Source organism: Chaetura pelagica, unplaced genomic scaffold (assembly GCF_000747805.2).
Source record: "Chaetura pelagica isolate M959 unplaced genomic scaffold, ChaPel_1.0 scaffold807, whole genome shotgun sequence".
NCBI lineage: Eukaryota > Metazoa > Chordata > Aves > Apodiformes > Apodidae > Chaetura > Chaetura pelagica.
In genome coordinates, this window is record NW_009953935.1 from 812,410 (window position 1) to 826,915 (window position 14,506).

A 14,506-nucleotide genomic window follows, 5' to 3' on the forward strand; every position below is an offset into this window, starting at 1 on the left:
GGGCTCGGGGGGCTGAGCACGCACTGCCCGGGCAGGTGAAGCGCCGAGCTGTGCTGAGCCTGGGGCAGCCGGCCGGGCCCGCGGGGGCTTCTTCCAGGGCCTCCGGCTCAGTCCTGCCCTGCTGAAATGGCCAGATAACAGCTTTGGCCTTTCTGCAGCCTCCCGCTTGGCTCCAGCTGCTCTGCTGCACTCACCTTCCCCATCCCTATCCCACCCGGGAAAATACCTTCCCTTTAGTGAATGTTTTCGGTTCCTTTGCCTGGGATTGCAAACCTCAACTTCCTGACTCATAAATGGGAGCAAGCAGAGCCTGCTGTGTGCTTGCTCTCATCTTCACATTAATCTGATAACAAGCAGATGGTCAAGGCAGGGCATAAAATGGAACAGGATCCAGAAAACAAGTGACACAGTAGAAGATAAAGTACAGGCAAGCACGATGGGTTCCCATGTTGTCCCGAGAGTCTGAGGCTGAAAAAGTAGCTTCTCTTGACTAGCCTCTTTTGCAATAAATGTGAATAATTCTGATAGGTCACTGGCATGAGTAAAATATCCTGCTATTGAATAAAGTGATCCAATAGGAAAAGGTAGTGAGGTGAGTGCACCTGAGATGGCGCCAGGTCAAAACCAGGCTGCCTGGTGCTTGAACTGTGTGGCAGGTGTATGTCAGTGCTGCGGGTCACCCAGCGGGGATACGGGCAGTAGAGCCCGGCCTGAATGCCAGCACAGCACCTCCAAGAAGTCACCCTGTGTTCTCAATAGGTCTCAGGTGCCCTGGCATCTCTGCTACATGAGCACATCTCCTGTGCAGTATTTCCTGAGAGGACTGTGTGTTTGCTGGTGAGTGAGGCACCTGAATTGTCTCAAAGTGCCGGTTAATGTCACTGCTAGAGAGGTGACAGCTTCCCTGCCTGCCCCAGCACTGTGTCAAGCTGTGAGCTGCAGACTGACTTTATCAAACTCAGAATGAGGCTCATTAGGCTTATCTTGGGACTTTCAAAATATAAGGATAATTGAGCTTTTCTGTGTTTGGACCTTTTTGGCATAGCTTTTTGGCTGGGAATGGTGTTGCTCTCGCCTCTCATCTTTGGAGATCTCTGTCTGTCAGGCACAGCACAAAGACAGGGGCAGCTACAGATGTGAGATCTCTTATATCCCTTGGGTTTTCTGTGCATGCTCATTAGTACTGCTGGGGCCTCAGGCTGTTATGAACCATGCTGCTGTAGCCACATGTCTTATTACCAGCAATTAGTGTAATAAAAATAATTAACAAATAATCACAGGAGCCTTTTTGTACTCTTAAGTTGTTCCTCAGTTTTCTCACCATTATAGACAGTGGAAAGGATTTTTAAACCTCCTTTCTGTGTAGTTTGGTGTGTTGTTTTGTTTTTTTTTACCCTAGAAAGCAAACCAGCTGCTGAGAGTTAAAACTAGATGCACACAGAAACACATCCCAGCCATTTGCTTCCATTTCCTGCAGCTGAGCTCTGTCCTCATTAGACCTGCTGATGAGGAAGTTAATAATGGCTGAGGACTGGGTATCTTGTTTATTTGCCTGTCCTGGGCTCTGGAAGTGATTATAACTCTCTGTCTTCTGCTTGGTTGCTGCCCTTTTCAGAAGCCTCCTCAGGATTCAGAGGCAAAGTCTAAGGAGGTGAGGCAGGGAAAAAAAAGTCTAATGCTTTTCTCTTCTAGGGCTAGGTTGCTGAATTTAAGTGGGAGGTAACCTTGGCAAATTCTGTGATCTGGTTTGTACTTGATCCTTATCTCTTGGAGTTGTGTCACTGTAAATTAGATTAAGACTGAGCACAGTATATTTAATTCTCATTGTATGTCCTTTAGCTGTTGTTACCTTCAGAGGTTTAGCAGAGCTAGCCTGTAGCTGGGTGCTTTTGCCTGAGCATAGAAATTGGTGTTAATGTGGGTGTTTGTGCTAAATGCAGGACAGACTTTTGATCAGTTCTTCTTTCAACATCAAATCGTTACTCCCCTTTGATGATGATAGCTTCAATAGGACATACAGGGCAAGACAGGGTGTAGCGCATTTGTTTATTGCTTTCTGCACATCCTGAGTTTGTGCAGTAATGCTCTGATTGCTACCACCCTGCAATTACTCCTTATTGCGACTTCGCTACCAAGCATGGAGAAGTTTATATTCCAGCTGTGGCTAATAACAGTACCAGGGAATATGAGTTGCTGATATCTCCACTTAGTTGGAAGTGACCTCACTTCCTTATTGTATTCTTTAGCTCTTTATTGCTATTATGTTATTGCCTCACAGATACGGTTTCAGTTTGAAGTTGTGTGCAGCACTGCCGTTGGGTATCTGCAAGCTGAACTAAGCATTAGGAGATGATTGTTTCATGGCTGTGGTGAGAAAGTTAGGTGAGAGATTAATTTCTAGCAAAGAAATAGGATGAATGGGCAGTGGTTTGGTATATGCTTCTCTTCAGGATTTGGGATTCTGTTTTCAGGTCTCTCACAAGCCTGTTGTGTCACACCAGGTGGAGTATCAGATTTTCTCTCTCAATTTATCCATCAGTCAAAAGATAATAATTATGTGGGATTTGATAAGTTTTTCCTGTTAAGACTGGTGTTCCAGAAGGAAACCCTCACCTGCAGTCACATTGCTGCATACTAAAATACAGCATGGGAAGTACTGTATAGAGAAGGAGTAGGTAGAAAACAGAAAATAGAGAGTCATTCTGTAAGGAGCTGCTGTACAGTTCAAGCAGATGATGCTATCACTTGGATGTTTTCTATGCTGTTCTTTCTTACAAAGCCCGTGAGCTGGTAGATCACTAAGTTCTTTTGAAATGTTTCTTTTCTGTTTGGCCACTGATACTTGAAAGAAAACACTGTTCTAGCTCAGGTATTGAGGCAACACAAATGTTACAGACTGGCAGTTGAATAAATTTTGGATTTCACATTGATTTGGAGCTGGTTGTGTTTTTACACAGAAATGTTGTCATCTTGTTTGAGCTGGTTGACCCAGCAGAATCTCTGCTGAAACCATTTGGTTTAGATTGCAGTCAGGTTAGTGTGCAGACAGGCATATGCCCGCTGTGGCTTACGGCTGGAATTGTACCTCCTAGACACTGACTGGCCCTGGTTGCAGGGCTGCAAGCTGCTCCTGTGTTGTGTCACTCAGCACTGGTGGTGCCTGCATCATGGCAGTATCTGATGGCATTGTATTGTGTTTTCTCCACACAGGCTAAAGGGAAGGCGGTGCTAATAACAGGCTGTGACAAAGGTTTTGGACATGCCTTGGCAAAACAGCTTCATGCAAAGGGATTTACTGTTTTTGCTGGGTGCTTGCTCATGGTGAGTAGTAATACTGATCAAAATGCTTCTCTGATTGGAGAAAAACACTTCTCAAGTGACAGCATCTTCATCTGCAGCTTCCATTTACCCTAGTCCAAGACCTGGGGGAAGTGTAGTTGGCAGGGATCATTACATCTTCCATTGCTTCATCTGCCCTGTTGCATCTTGTAGTTCCTGTAATTCTGAGCTGTCCAGGGCAGAAACTGTCTGTCAGTTGCTTGTGTGTACAGTAGCTTGCACAGCAGGGCCCTGTTTTCTGCTGAAAGCCTCTTGGCAATACCACAATACACTCAATAAATCTAATAGTCCAAGATTGCTATGGCACTATGGCATCAAAGTTGCTGTCTTTCATTCTGTCACTTTCCTTTGGAGACACTCTCCTCAAACTCATCTCCAAGCTGCTTCTCCTGCCTTGTTCAGGTTCTGTTTTACTGTACCTTTCTGGTATTTATAGGCCTCACCCTCTGTCACCTGTGTTTGGCAGAGAGCATCCCTTGCTGTAAAAGATGAGTTTAGGCACACTGAATCAGAAGGGGCTGCAGATCCATTGTCCTGGTTTCTGCTCTTGCAGGTTGTGTAATCCTCTTTATAAACTGGGCCACTTCTACTTCCATCTCCAACTAGGGTTTTACCCTTACTATGCTTTTTTGCTGTTTTGATAGTCAAAACTCAAGTAATTTCTAATTTGAGTTGCTCAAAATTGGTTCATGCCCACTTGTTTCTCCATGTGAAGATGGCTGTTTCAGCCCAGGCATTCAGGTGGCAATGACCACAGATTCCTGAGTAGTGTAGAGGGTGAGAACAAACACAAAAAGGTGGCCCTTATTGCCTGTGTGATTTCAGAGGAGGTTACGTTCTTCCACCACACCAGAAGGGAAAGTTATTATCAGCTGACTTATTGTGTAATTTGAGAGTAAGAGAGTCCTGTTGGAAAACTGCCACTATTTGGAAATTTCCACGTGGAGGGTCTGTAAATCCTCCAATAATCATGTCATATGCTGCTTTGGGATGCCTTTCTCTGGTGATAGCAAGTCAGGCAATCACCAGGGAAGAGAAAGGAGAGGGGAGATAGGGTGGTCTGAGAGGGCTGTTCAGAAGGCAGCACGCTAGGGCAGAGCAGGCCAGGCTCCATTTGAAATCACATAAAATAAATGCTCCTGAAGTTAGCCCTCTGCACTTCCTGTCCCAAAGGAGACACATCTCTGGAACTGCCAAGCACGCAGCCTTCCTTTGGTGCATTAGGTGAAGATACAACACACTGAACCATCAATTTTACGAATGTGTAGATCACAGTGTGATGCACACTGGCCTTTTAAATTACTGGGAACAGACTGTGCTCTGTCAGTTTAATCTCATTCTGGCTAAGCAGCAGAGTGGTTAAAGGGGAAGGAATAAATGTATCCTGAATGTATCCTGATTTTGACACAGTCCCTCATGATAGTCTCATGAGCAGAGTCTGTGACTGCAGCTCAGTCTCAGGAAATTTTCTTGGAAGTGCCTCCTGGAATAGAGTGTTCACTTTGAGAGTGATGTGTGTGGTGCCAAACAGGGAGGATTGCAGGCTCCTTGGGGAATAGAGTTCAAAATTATCCTGATAGATTGGATGGAGCCTGAAACCAATTAGGTGGAATCCAGTAATTACAAACACGAGGTGTTCTGCCCAGGAAAGGCAGGAAAGGAGCGGGTGGACCAGCAGCAGTGGGGTGGGGGGGGAACTGGCGTAGATGGAGTGAGCTGGCCGGATCCACGGGTCTTCAGCATTGTGTTTGTGGCTTCCTGGTTCCCGCTGATGTGTCCCGTTGGCTGCCCAAGTACTTGCCAGGACCTAATCCTGAATCTCATGAACTTCCTTAGGAAAAAGCCACGGCTCTGTCCATCACAGGAGGACTTTCTGCTAACAAGCCCCTGTGTCATCTGCCTGTCTCTCACCACCAGCTGCATTGGGATCCTCCAAACCACAGCAGGGAAGAGGAGCAAGCAAGGGGAAGGGGAAAAGCCAGAAGCTGGAGCAAGGGGAGAGGGAGACAGCTGAAAGCTGGAGCAAGGCTCCTCTGCTGGGTGGAGAGGGCTTGTGTGGTTGTCAGGCTCGCTGCCAGGAGCAGCCGCTGCCATGCGAGGGTGGGGTGGGTAGCCAGAACTGCCAGGGCTGCAAGGGCAGGATAACTGGGGGAAGTGCAAGAGCTGGGAGGAAATGTGAAGTCCCACTGAAGGCCTCTCGGGAGAGTACTAGGGCAGCAGGTTGGGCTGGAGCAGGGCAGGTTCAGTTCTGATGATGCCGAGACATGGAAGACGGGAGATACTCTGAAAGGACAAAAATCTTACCCAAAAGAGTTGCAGCAGAGAGAGGGAGGTTTTGCAGGAGCAGTTGGGTGGTGCTGCCTCATCCTGCCAGTGGGAACTACTGAAAACAGTCTGGCTCCATCCTCCATGCACCCACACTTTTGATACTTGTAGGCGTTAATAAGGTGTTGCAGGCTGGTATTGGGGGACTACTTCTGATGCTACTTCTTGTGGCTTTATAAGAGTGTTGGACACAACATGTCACTGTATTCTGTGTGAATCAGAAAAGCTTCGAGTCTTTATTTACTGGCTTTTTTTCTTACCTGGAAATAAGTCAGCTGTGACATGATACACAACTATGGGGCCAGCAACTCATTCCTGTTACTGTGATAACTGGTGTAACTATATATTGATTTTTAGAGTTACTCTGTTTTGTTCAAGCCTGTGATGAACATTTCAGCTCTTTTCCTTCATTATGTGTTGCAGTTCACTGGACTGAAGGTGGAATTGAGATGTTGTATAATATATTTATTAAATAGCCTGAGTTATGTATAGAAAAATTAAACAGTTACATGTTTTTACCATCAGCCTGGCTGCAGAGGCAGCTGAGCAGGTGACTGTGGGAGGGTTGCTCACCTTGTTTGCCCTTGTACTGTGGGAGTTGGTATCAAGTGCTAAAGGAAGAGTGGCAGCCAGGCATAGTGACTCACCAATTCATAACTTCTTCCTCCCTAACGAGGCAGAGCCTGTGATTCAGGGAGCAGTTTGGTGAATTAAATCTTGAGCCTTCTGTTGAACTACATGGCTAATCTGAGCTCTTTTCACTTTTATTTGTTGTATACCTCTTGAGCAAGGCTGCACAGTTCAGGCAGCAATCCTGTCTGGAAGTGACCGGGGAAAATTTGCCTCATGTCTGTGATATTGTTGTGTGGCAGGTCTCTGCTGTGTGTGTATTCCTGTGCACCCTGTTGTGCCAAAGGCGTCCCTGCTGTCTTGTTTCCAAAGTGCTCTGACAATCCTGTTTTGTTAGAAGCCATGCAGTGTTCTGGGATGACATGAGTACAGTGCCCAATTAGCCTTTTTCTTTTAAGCCTAGAAAATCTCACTCTGATTTATGTACAAATGTTTGTTATGCTACCTGCAGAGCATGGAGACTGAGGCAGTGGGGAGTCTCCCACAGTTATGCCAGGCTGGTGCAGTGTTTGACAGTGTTACAGATGTGAAACCCTTCATGTGAGGAGCTAATAGCAGGGACCTTGTCACCCTTCAGAACAGTGGGTCGCTGATCCAGATATGGGGCTGTGCTGGAGAGAATAGGAAGATGGCCATGGGTTGCACATTGGTTTGTGTAGGTTGTGTGCCTCTTTGTGCACCAGGTTTACACTTCCGGGTGCTATTTCTGTGGCTTCAGTTTCCTGTCCATGTGAACATGCCTGTCCCCAAGCTGCATTACTGTTCCTTGTCTGTCTTAGTGGGACATCTTTCCTTTCTGCTGAATAGGATGAGAATGGAGACGGAGCCAGGGAGCTGAAGAACATGAAGTCAGATCGCATGAAAGTGCTACAGATGGATGTGTGCAGTGACCAGGAGGTAGCTCAGGCTGTGGATTTTGTGAAGAGGACACTAAAGGAGCCAGAGGAAGGTGTGTGTGTGTCTTTCTATTTCCAGTACAGCTCGCTCTTTGTTCACAGCAAGTATAAAGCTACTAAATAACAGTAGCTCTAATATTAATGCAAATTACATGAGCACACCCTTCCTCCTAAAACAAGCATGAAATGTAACTGAGTTACATACAGGCTCTGATCCTACACATGTTCCCTCTGCGTGATTTTTCTTCCTACACAGTCACCCAGCCCTCATCACACATTTCAGTTTCTCAAGCTTTCCTTGAAGAGCCCAGAAACAGCAGTGGTGGCACAGAGCCATGTCCCACCTAGTTAAAGCTTGTAAGGGAATAGCTCTATTGCTTCTATAAATGCAGCAGTATTTGCAAAACCATGTGTGTAGAAGGGACAGAGAAATATTGCATCCTTGATCAGCAAGTTGGACTGGTTCCTCCTGCTCTTGAGAGCCTTATCCTGTAGTTGCTTGTTCCAGCAGTGTGCAAAGCAGCAAAGGCTTCTTTTCAGGCACATCAGAGTGACTGAGATTTGGGGCTTGCCAGTAAATAGTGCTCAATAAATAAGTGCTGGAACATAGAGACTATTGAGACTGAGGTGCTTTGCACAGAGGTGCTTGTTGCACAGTGAGTGTGGCCCCAGAGGAACCAGGGCAGAACAGTTCTTGTGCTGTACTTTTATAGCTCTTCTCACTGTGCTGTGTACATAAGGCTAAAGGCATTTAAACAGGAATGCTCCTGTTTGCTTTCAGGCTTATGCAGCTCCCACTGTACTGTTGACAGTAAAGAAATAATAGTGATAAGGCTCTGCTCAATAAACACATTGCTGTCCAGCAAACAGCCCTGCCACCAGGTACCTATCAGTGCTTTGTTCCATTGTAACATGACCTGACTGGGGAGCAATGAAATTCCACGAATGAGCTATTGTAAATAATGTTTTCATGAACATCCCTGAATCTAGTCTTCCCAAGAAATGGGAAATAGTTATAGAGAAATTTTGAATCAAGAATACTCTGCAGAGGGGACTGACAGCTTAAGTCTTTTGTGGTGTTTGGTAAATTCCTGCCAAATTTGCTCTGCATAGCTTCTTTTTACTAGTCAAATTAATCCATCAGGTACCCTATTTCCATGGCCCTCTGCTAGTGGTTAGAGCTGCTTTGCAACAGCACAGGAGATCTGGTTCAGGCTGAGATTCTGTGCTAGCTGCCAGGTGAGTGTGAACTTCAGAGTTATCTTGACCCATTAAAGCTGGCAGCTTCAGTAAGTGCAGCAGCAACAGGATCTTGGGCAGAGCAGAAGCAGAGCTACCTGACTGCAGCATTTAGAATCTTGAATTAATGAGAATGGAAGTAAGGATAGGTGCACAAAATGTTTTCTTGCCTTCTGCTGCAGGCCACAATTTGGCTATTACCCCAAACAGTCCCTGGGGCTGTTGTTGCCTGGTAGGTATTGGAAAAGAGTTTTTCTAGAAGGAGGGTAGAGTTGCAAGCCAGTCAACTGGAGCAATATTCACCACTCTGTCAGAAACAGGAATGCAGGGCAAAAGGGGGTACTGGGATCACCAGGTGAGAGCTGGGAGATGCAGGAATGGTGGCAGCTGTGAGAAGCAAATAGGGAAATCCATTGTGGAACAGACTGTGAGGGACTGGCTAACACATTGTTATCATTGGGCAGGGTTTGACTTCTGTTCCCCTATACACAGTTAGTCAACAGCCTTCAGCGAAAATGAACCTAGCTGGGCACAGGGTGGTGTTTCCAAGGCCTGATAAGAGAGTAGAGGGCCAATCTAGCAAGGACATGCTGGTGTCTTAACATGAACCAGGAGGAGAAATTCCATTGGTATTTATTGGGCAATAGTAGAATATTGCAGTTTGCTTAGAGGGCTGTATTTCTTACAATATGTGGTTACTATCTGACCATGAATAAATGTAGGTTGAAAGTTATTAAAGGACTTTCATACATTGGGACAAGGAAGCTATGGAGCAGAAGCAGGGTAAACAGCCCAAAATAACTGAGAGAGAGCTTGATAAGTTTTATCAACAGGGTGGCATGACGTGGGTGCTTTTGATAGCAGTGTCAGAGCTCCCTGGACCTGAAGACTCGCTCTTAGCCCTGTGTTTGTTCTTGGCGGTAAGAGGAAGGTCAGGGAGTGGAAAGGGGCCCTGACTCCCAACTGAGTACTTACACAGTGAAAATAATAACCATGGTGTGTGGCAGGACATCTAAGGAGGAGCAACTATATTATCTTGTTCCAGGTCTTCTGTTTGTTCCTTCTGCAGTTTATGGCTGCATAGTCCTTGCAGATTCATAAAGTATGAATCCAGTCCTACACGTGTTTGCCTCTGGGACTCCTGCAGTAGTCACTTTGAAGAGTCAAGTACTGTTAAGTATTGAACATGTAAAGGGCTCGGTGCAGAAGCTCTTAGTAAGCGCAGTCAATTTAATTTTGACAGGGCTTCATGCACAAAGTATGTTATTTTTTAAATTCTAGTAGTTTAAAGGGTTAGTTTTAAGTTTGCCATTTTCTGCTGTAGTTGGGGTTGAGAAGCCAAATACCTGTACAAATACCTAGCCAAGTACAGCAGCTGTTAACTGGGCCTTGAACTTGCAGATCAATACTATACAATTTCCAAAACAGTGATTTGTGAAGGGGATTTAGAAAGCAAATATATTTGCTTTCTTCCCCCTCCACATTTTAATTTTTTTTCTAAATTGAAGGAAAGTCCAGTCCAGCCCCCCTGAACTGCAAAAGCCATGATAAAATCAGTAAGTGAAGACAAACTTGGGACTGACAGGAGGCATAGAAGAGGGTCCGCCAGATCCAGGCATACAAAGCCCCAGGTCAGCCTTTGACCTTAGAGGAGACATTCAAAGAGCCAGTGTTTGTGTGACCCCATCACTCTCCTTGATGTTGTTGCAAACAAGCCCCCCTGGCTTAACTTCTGGTGTACCAAGAGTGTATTTCATTTCCTTGCTGGATTTTTCTCTGCATTCTTTTTCCAAAAGTGCTCAGCTCTTTGTCAAGGGATTGGGATACTCTGAATGATAAGAAAGGCTTTTTCTCTGCAACACTCCTCCTTGTTCCACTCATTATGTGTTTATTGGCAGGTCTGTGGGGCCTGGTGAACAATGCTGGTGTCTCAACCTTCGGAGAGGTGGAATTTGCAAGTTTAGACAACTACAAGAAGGTGGCAGAGATCAACCTGTGGGGCACTGTGAGGGTGACAAAGGCTTTCCTGCCCCTCATTCGCAGAGCTAAAGGTACGTGCTGGGCAGAGTAGCAAGATTCAGAGAGTACTTTTGCAGCGTAGCAAGGAGATCTAGCTAAAATCTTGACTCAGGCTGTGCTTTGAGGAGTGCCTATGCAGTCCAGGGAGGATGTCCAAGTCATGCAGACAAACTAGACAGCTGGTTTCAACATGCTGTCTAAGCACTTGTTAGTACAGGCCACTCTTGGGGCAGTCAGTCACCTACACAGCAGGTACTAACTTCAACATCCCAGGATATCAGAGACCTTTGTGCAGTGCTGGAAGATACGATGCAGGACACCAGGCCACCTTTAGAAAAAAATGACTGGAGACCAGACAAGATAATCCTGGCCTCCAGAGTCCACTAAGTGCTTATGTTCAGATAACTGAATCTTCTGTCTTGGTATTTGTTCATAGATTATTGCAGAGTGGTACTAGTGGAATAAATACAGTCAGTAACAACCATCTTAGATATCTTACAAGACAACAGTATTACAAGACAACAAGTCTTTGGTTTATATTAAAAAAAAAGAAAAGTTATGCATGCAGAGAATCTGAAGAGCTTTATTTAGCATGTGTGGGAGAATGCTGGCACAGATGTGTGTTATGTGAAGAGAGAAAGAGGTTATTTTTATAAGATTGCTCAGAGCAATGGAAAGCAAGTTACCCACTAAACAAGCCCAATCTCAGTGCAAAAGGTAGCTTACCCATCAGGTCAGCACATAGTTCTCACAGTCCTTCCAAGATGCACTTGGATCTGGAATGAGAGAGAAGAGCCACCCACTTGTTTCTCAGCTAAAATTTCAGGCTGCAGAAGGGTGTCATGCTCCATGGCTGCGAAAATCCTCTCTGTAAAAATAGCTGGTGAGATTTCAAGGGCCTGTTTGTAAGTGCATCTGAAACCGTAATTGCGTACATCTTGTCTTGAGGAAGGACAGAGATATCCACAGAAGAGTCACCACTGCTGTCACTGCTTCTAGACAGTGTGTAACACAGGCTGCCAGAGCTCTGCAATCACCCTGGTGTGGGCTGCCGGTGGGAGTTAGGACAGTTACTCTGCACTGCCCCTTAGCAGCAGGTCGAGTCTCCTCTCTGTTTGTCTCAGCTGTGTGGCACTCTAGGCAGTCTTGGCTGGACAGCTGGGTGAGCAGGCTGTGCTGATCATACTGCAGGTTCAGAGAAGTCTCTGCTGGTTCTCTGCCATCAAGCTCACATCTAGAAGCATGTAGCTGTGTTAGGCAGAGTGGCTGCAGATGAGCTGTTGTGCTTACAGAAAGAACTAGAACACTTGTTTGGTGTCATGTTATGTGGTGTGCTTTCCAGCTCCTAACAATGCTAGCTGGGAGCTTGAGCACTTCTCTAGCAAGGCACAGGAGTGGGGCTCACTGATGTGAGAGGAACACATCTAGTAGCCTCAGGAGATCTGGGTACTTTCTTGCTTGACAACGAAAGAGGGAAATGTCTTGTATGCTTTTAAATCCTTTTTAATACAGAGACAGGTATGTATACCATCCATGGAGGAAGGTCAGAGCAAGGGCTAGTCTTTCCTGAGGCAGGAGAGAAGGGCTCCTTGACAGGGCATTTGGATGCCTCTTCAAGATTCAGATTTTCCAACAAAGCACCTTTTTACTGGGATGTTCTGGCTGCTGCTTCTGCAGCCCTTCTCTCACTGCTCTGTTCTCTCTAGGCCGTGTGGTGAATATCACCAGTATGTTGGGACGGATGGCGAGTCCATCTCGGTCCTGCTATTGTGTTTCCAAGTTTGGGGTGGCGGCCTTCTCTGACTGCCTCCGGCAGGAGATGTACCGCTGGGGTGTCAGAGTCATCCTCATTGAGCCCAGTAACTTCGTGGCAGCCACAGGCATCCTGACAGCAGATGGCGTCGACCAGCAGGCTGAGGCTCTGTGGAGTGGGGCCAGCCACACCGTGCAGGAGGACTATGGGAGGGAATATTTCACTCACCACGTGGCCTTGATGAAGTATTTTGTTAACAGTGGCCTGAAGGACATGTCCCTGGTCCTGGATGACATCACCGAAGCACTCACTTCCCCATGTCCGAGCAACCGTTACAATCCCATGGAGATGTACTGGTGGGTGAGGCTGCAAGTCATGACCCACCTGCCCACTGCCATTGCTGACTGGCTTTACATCCCTGGAGCCAGCCTGTGAGTGGTCGTCCTTCCAGCACCCTTCCAGTGCTCCTATGTGCACACAGGTTAGAGCTGCTCTAGTCAGAGCTGTCTGTACCCATTGCTGATGCATTGCCCCTGTAGATGCATGTGCTTGGGTTATGGCTTCCAGTCTTACGGAATGCTGAGAGCAGCATGGCTATTTCGTTTCTTTTTCCTACTTCTTGCTCGTTGTATTCCCTGCTGTCCTGATTGAAGTTGAAAGGTGTTTTCCTTTTATCTGTGGAAAATGCAGAGGAAGGTTAACAAAATAGGTCAAATATGTGGCTAATGTAATTAGGTCAGCAGAGTTCCCCCAGTGATAAATTTGGATCGCTAATGGACTCCTGCTTTTCCTTACAAGGACAGGCTGCTAATAGAGCAAAGCTGTTGCTATGAGATGTCTCAAAGGGAGAAACTAAACTGGGAAGCATGCAGAATTTTCCATTTGATTGAAAATGGGTCAGTCACAGCCTTCCATTGTTTTTGTCATGCTGCTAGGAAGCTCTGCTCTGCTATCACTGTCTGTTCATTCCATGAAAATGGCAACACTACCTTTAAACAGCCCCATTATGTAGCTCCGGGTGTTCAGATGCAAAGAAGGGTTCTTCCCTCCCAGCACTGTGGCCAGGAGTTCCCAGAGCCATTGACTGGGGACAGGCTGGGCAGGGAAAGCCCTTCTAATAATGAGGTCTGAGCCATCCTTCAGTCAGTCCCTGTGGATGCTGGGATTTGCAGTCTCTCTCCACCCACTGCTAATGAGTTTTGTGAGACAGGGTTGACTCTGATATAGCAAACGGATGTGGCTCCTTGACTGCAGTCTTGGGTATGTGTGTCTGAACTACTCAACTGTGGTAAACACTGTGCAGCTGTGTCCCTGCTTCCCTCATGTCCACTGCCATGGAAGGCTCCCTCTTGCTAGTGAGGGAGCTGCTTTTGTTTTCCCAGATCAGTTTTTTTGGTTCATTCTCTCTGCATTTGAACAGTGATGTGGCACTGTGCAGCCAGTGTGACCTGACTGAGTTCTGGAAGGGTGCTTTAAGTGACACATTATTACATTTTTAATATTACACAATAAAATTTCCATGTAACCCATGATTGCTTCCTCAGAGAACCTCCTGATAAGTGGTATGAGCTACTATTGCACAGTATCCCCAAGGGTCTCTCCTATTGGCCATATACAGGGATTTCGATCATTTTTCCATGTGCCTGAACTGCCTGGCTTCATGTCCTGTTCCCTCTGTCCCAGTGGTGACCACTAGCAGAGCAGACAGGGAGCTCTGAGCACTGCTGGCCAGGCTGGATCCCTGCCTTCTTAGTTAAGGGACCAGCATTTCCTTCCACTGCTGAACTTTGCTTTGTTTTGTCCTATGTGGGATTAAGTGCCTATGAAAAGAGCTTGTAATTTGTTCTTTCCTCATCTGTCTCTGCTAGCTCTGACTTTGAAACTGTGCCATAAACCTTTTGTATGCTGCTGGCTGTAAATCCTTGGAGTCTGCATGCCTGAGGAGGGAAGCAGGCTTCCCTTGGTGGTGCTGTGGAGGTAGCTTGTATCCCAAGTAACAGGCACTGGAATGCTGGCTGGGCAGTTCTTTTCCACTCCAGATCATCAGCACAGCGGTTGCTTGGGATCTGGAACCCAGAACAATCCCACAGAACTGCAGTGTTGTAATCAATCCTGCTCCCTGCACTGTGAAATGTGAGTAATGTGAAATAGCACTGATTTGCACAGAGAGAAAAATAAACTATGAGATTTGTAAAGCATGATTGGGTCTGCAGTGCTTACTTCTTTGTTGTTTTTTCCACATCTGTTGCATCTGAGGTCAAGAGTTAATTGGGCTCTGTAATTAAGGAGGTGCAGCTGGTTCAGC

The 14,506-nt window shown here is 46.3% G+C and overlaps 1 protein-coding gene across 1 annotated transcript; it reads left to right on the top strand.

Moving 5' to 3' along the window:
* The first annotated feature begins 607 nt into the window (after nucleotides 1–607).
* Nucleotides 608–12,636, top strand: LOC104392342 (D-beta-hydroxybutyrate dehydrogenase, mitochondrial-like). Its single transcript, XM_010001736.1, has 5 exons — nucleotides 608–658; nucleotides 3,211–3,321; nucleotides 7,102–7,243; nucleotides 10,328–10,480; nucleotides 12,155–12,636. Exons 1-5 carry the CDS (start codon nucleotides 608–610, stop codon nucleotides 12,634–12,636), a joined length of 939 nt encoding a protein of 312 aa, XP_010000038.1.
* The last annotated feature ends 1,870 nt before the right edge of the window (nucleotides 12,637–14,506 follow it).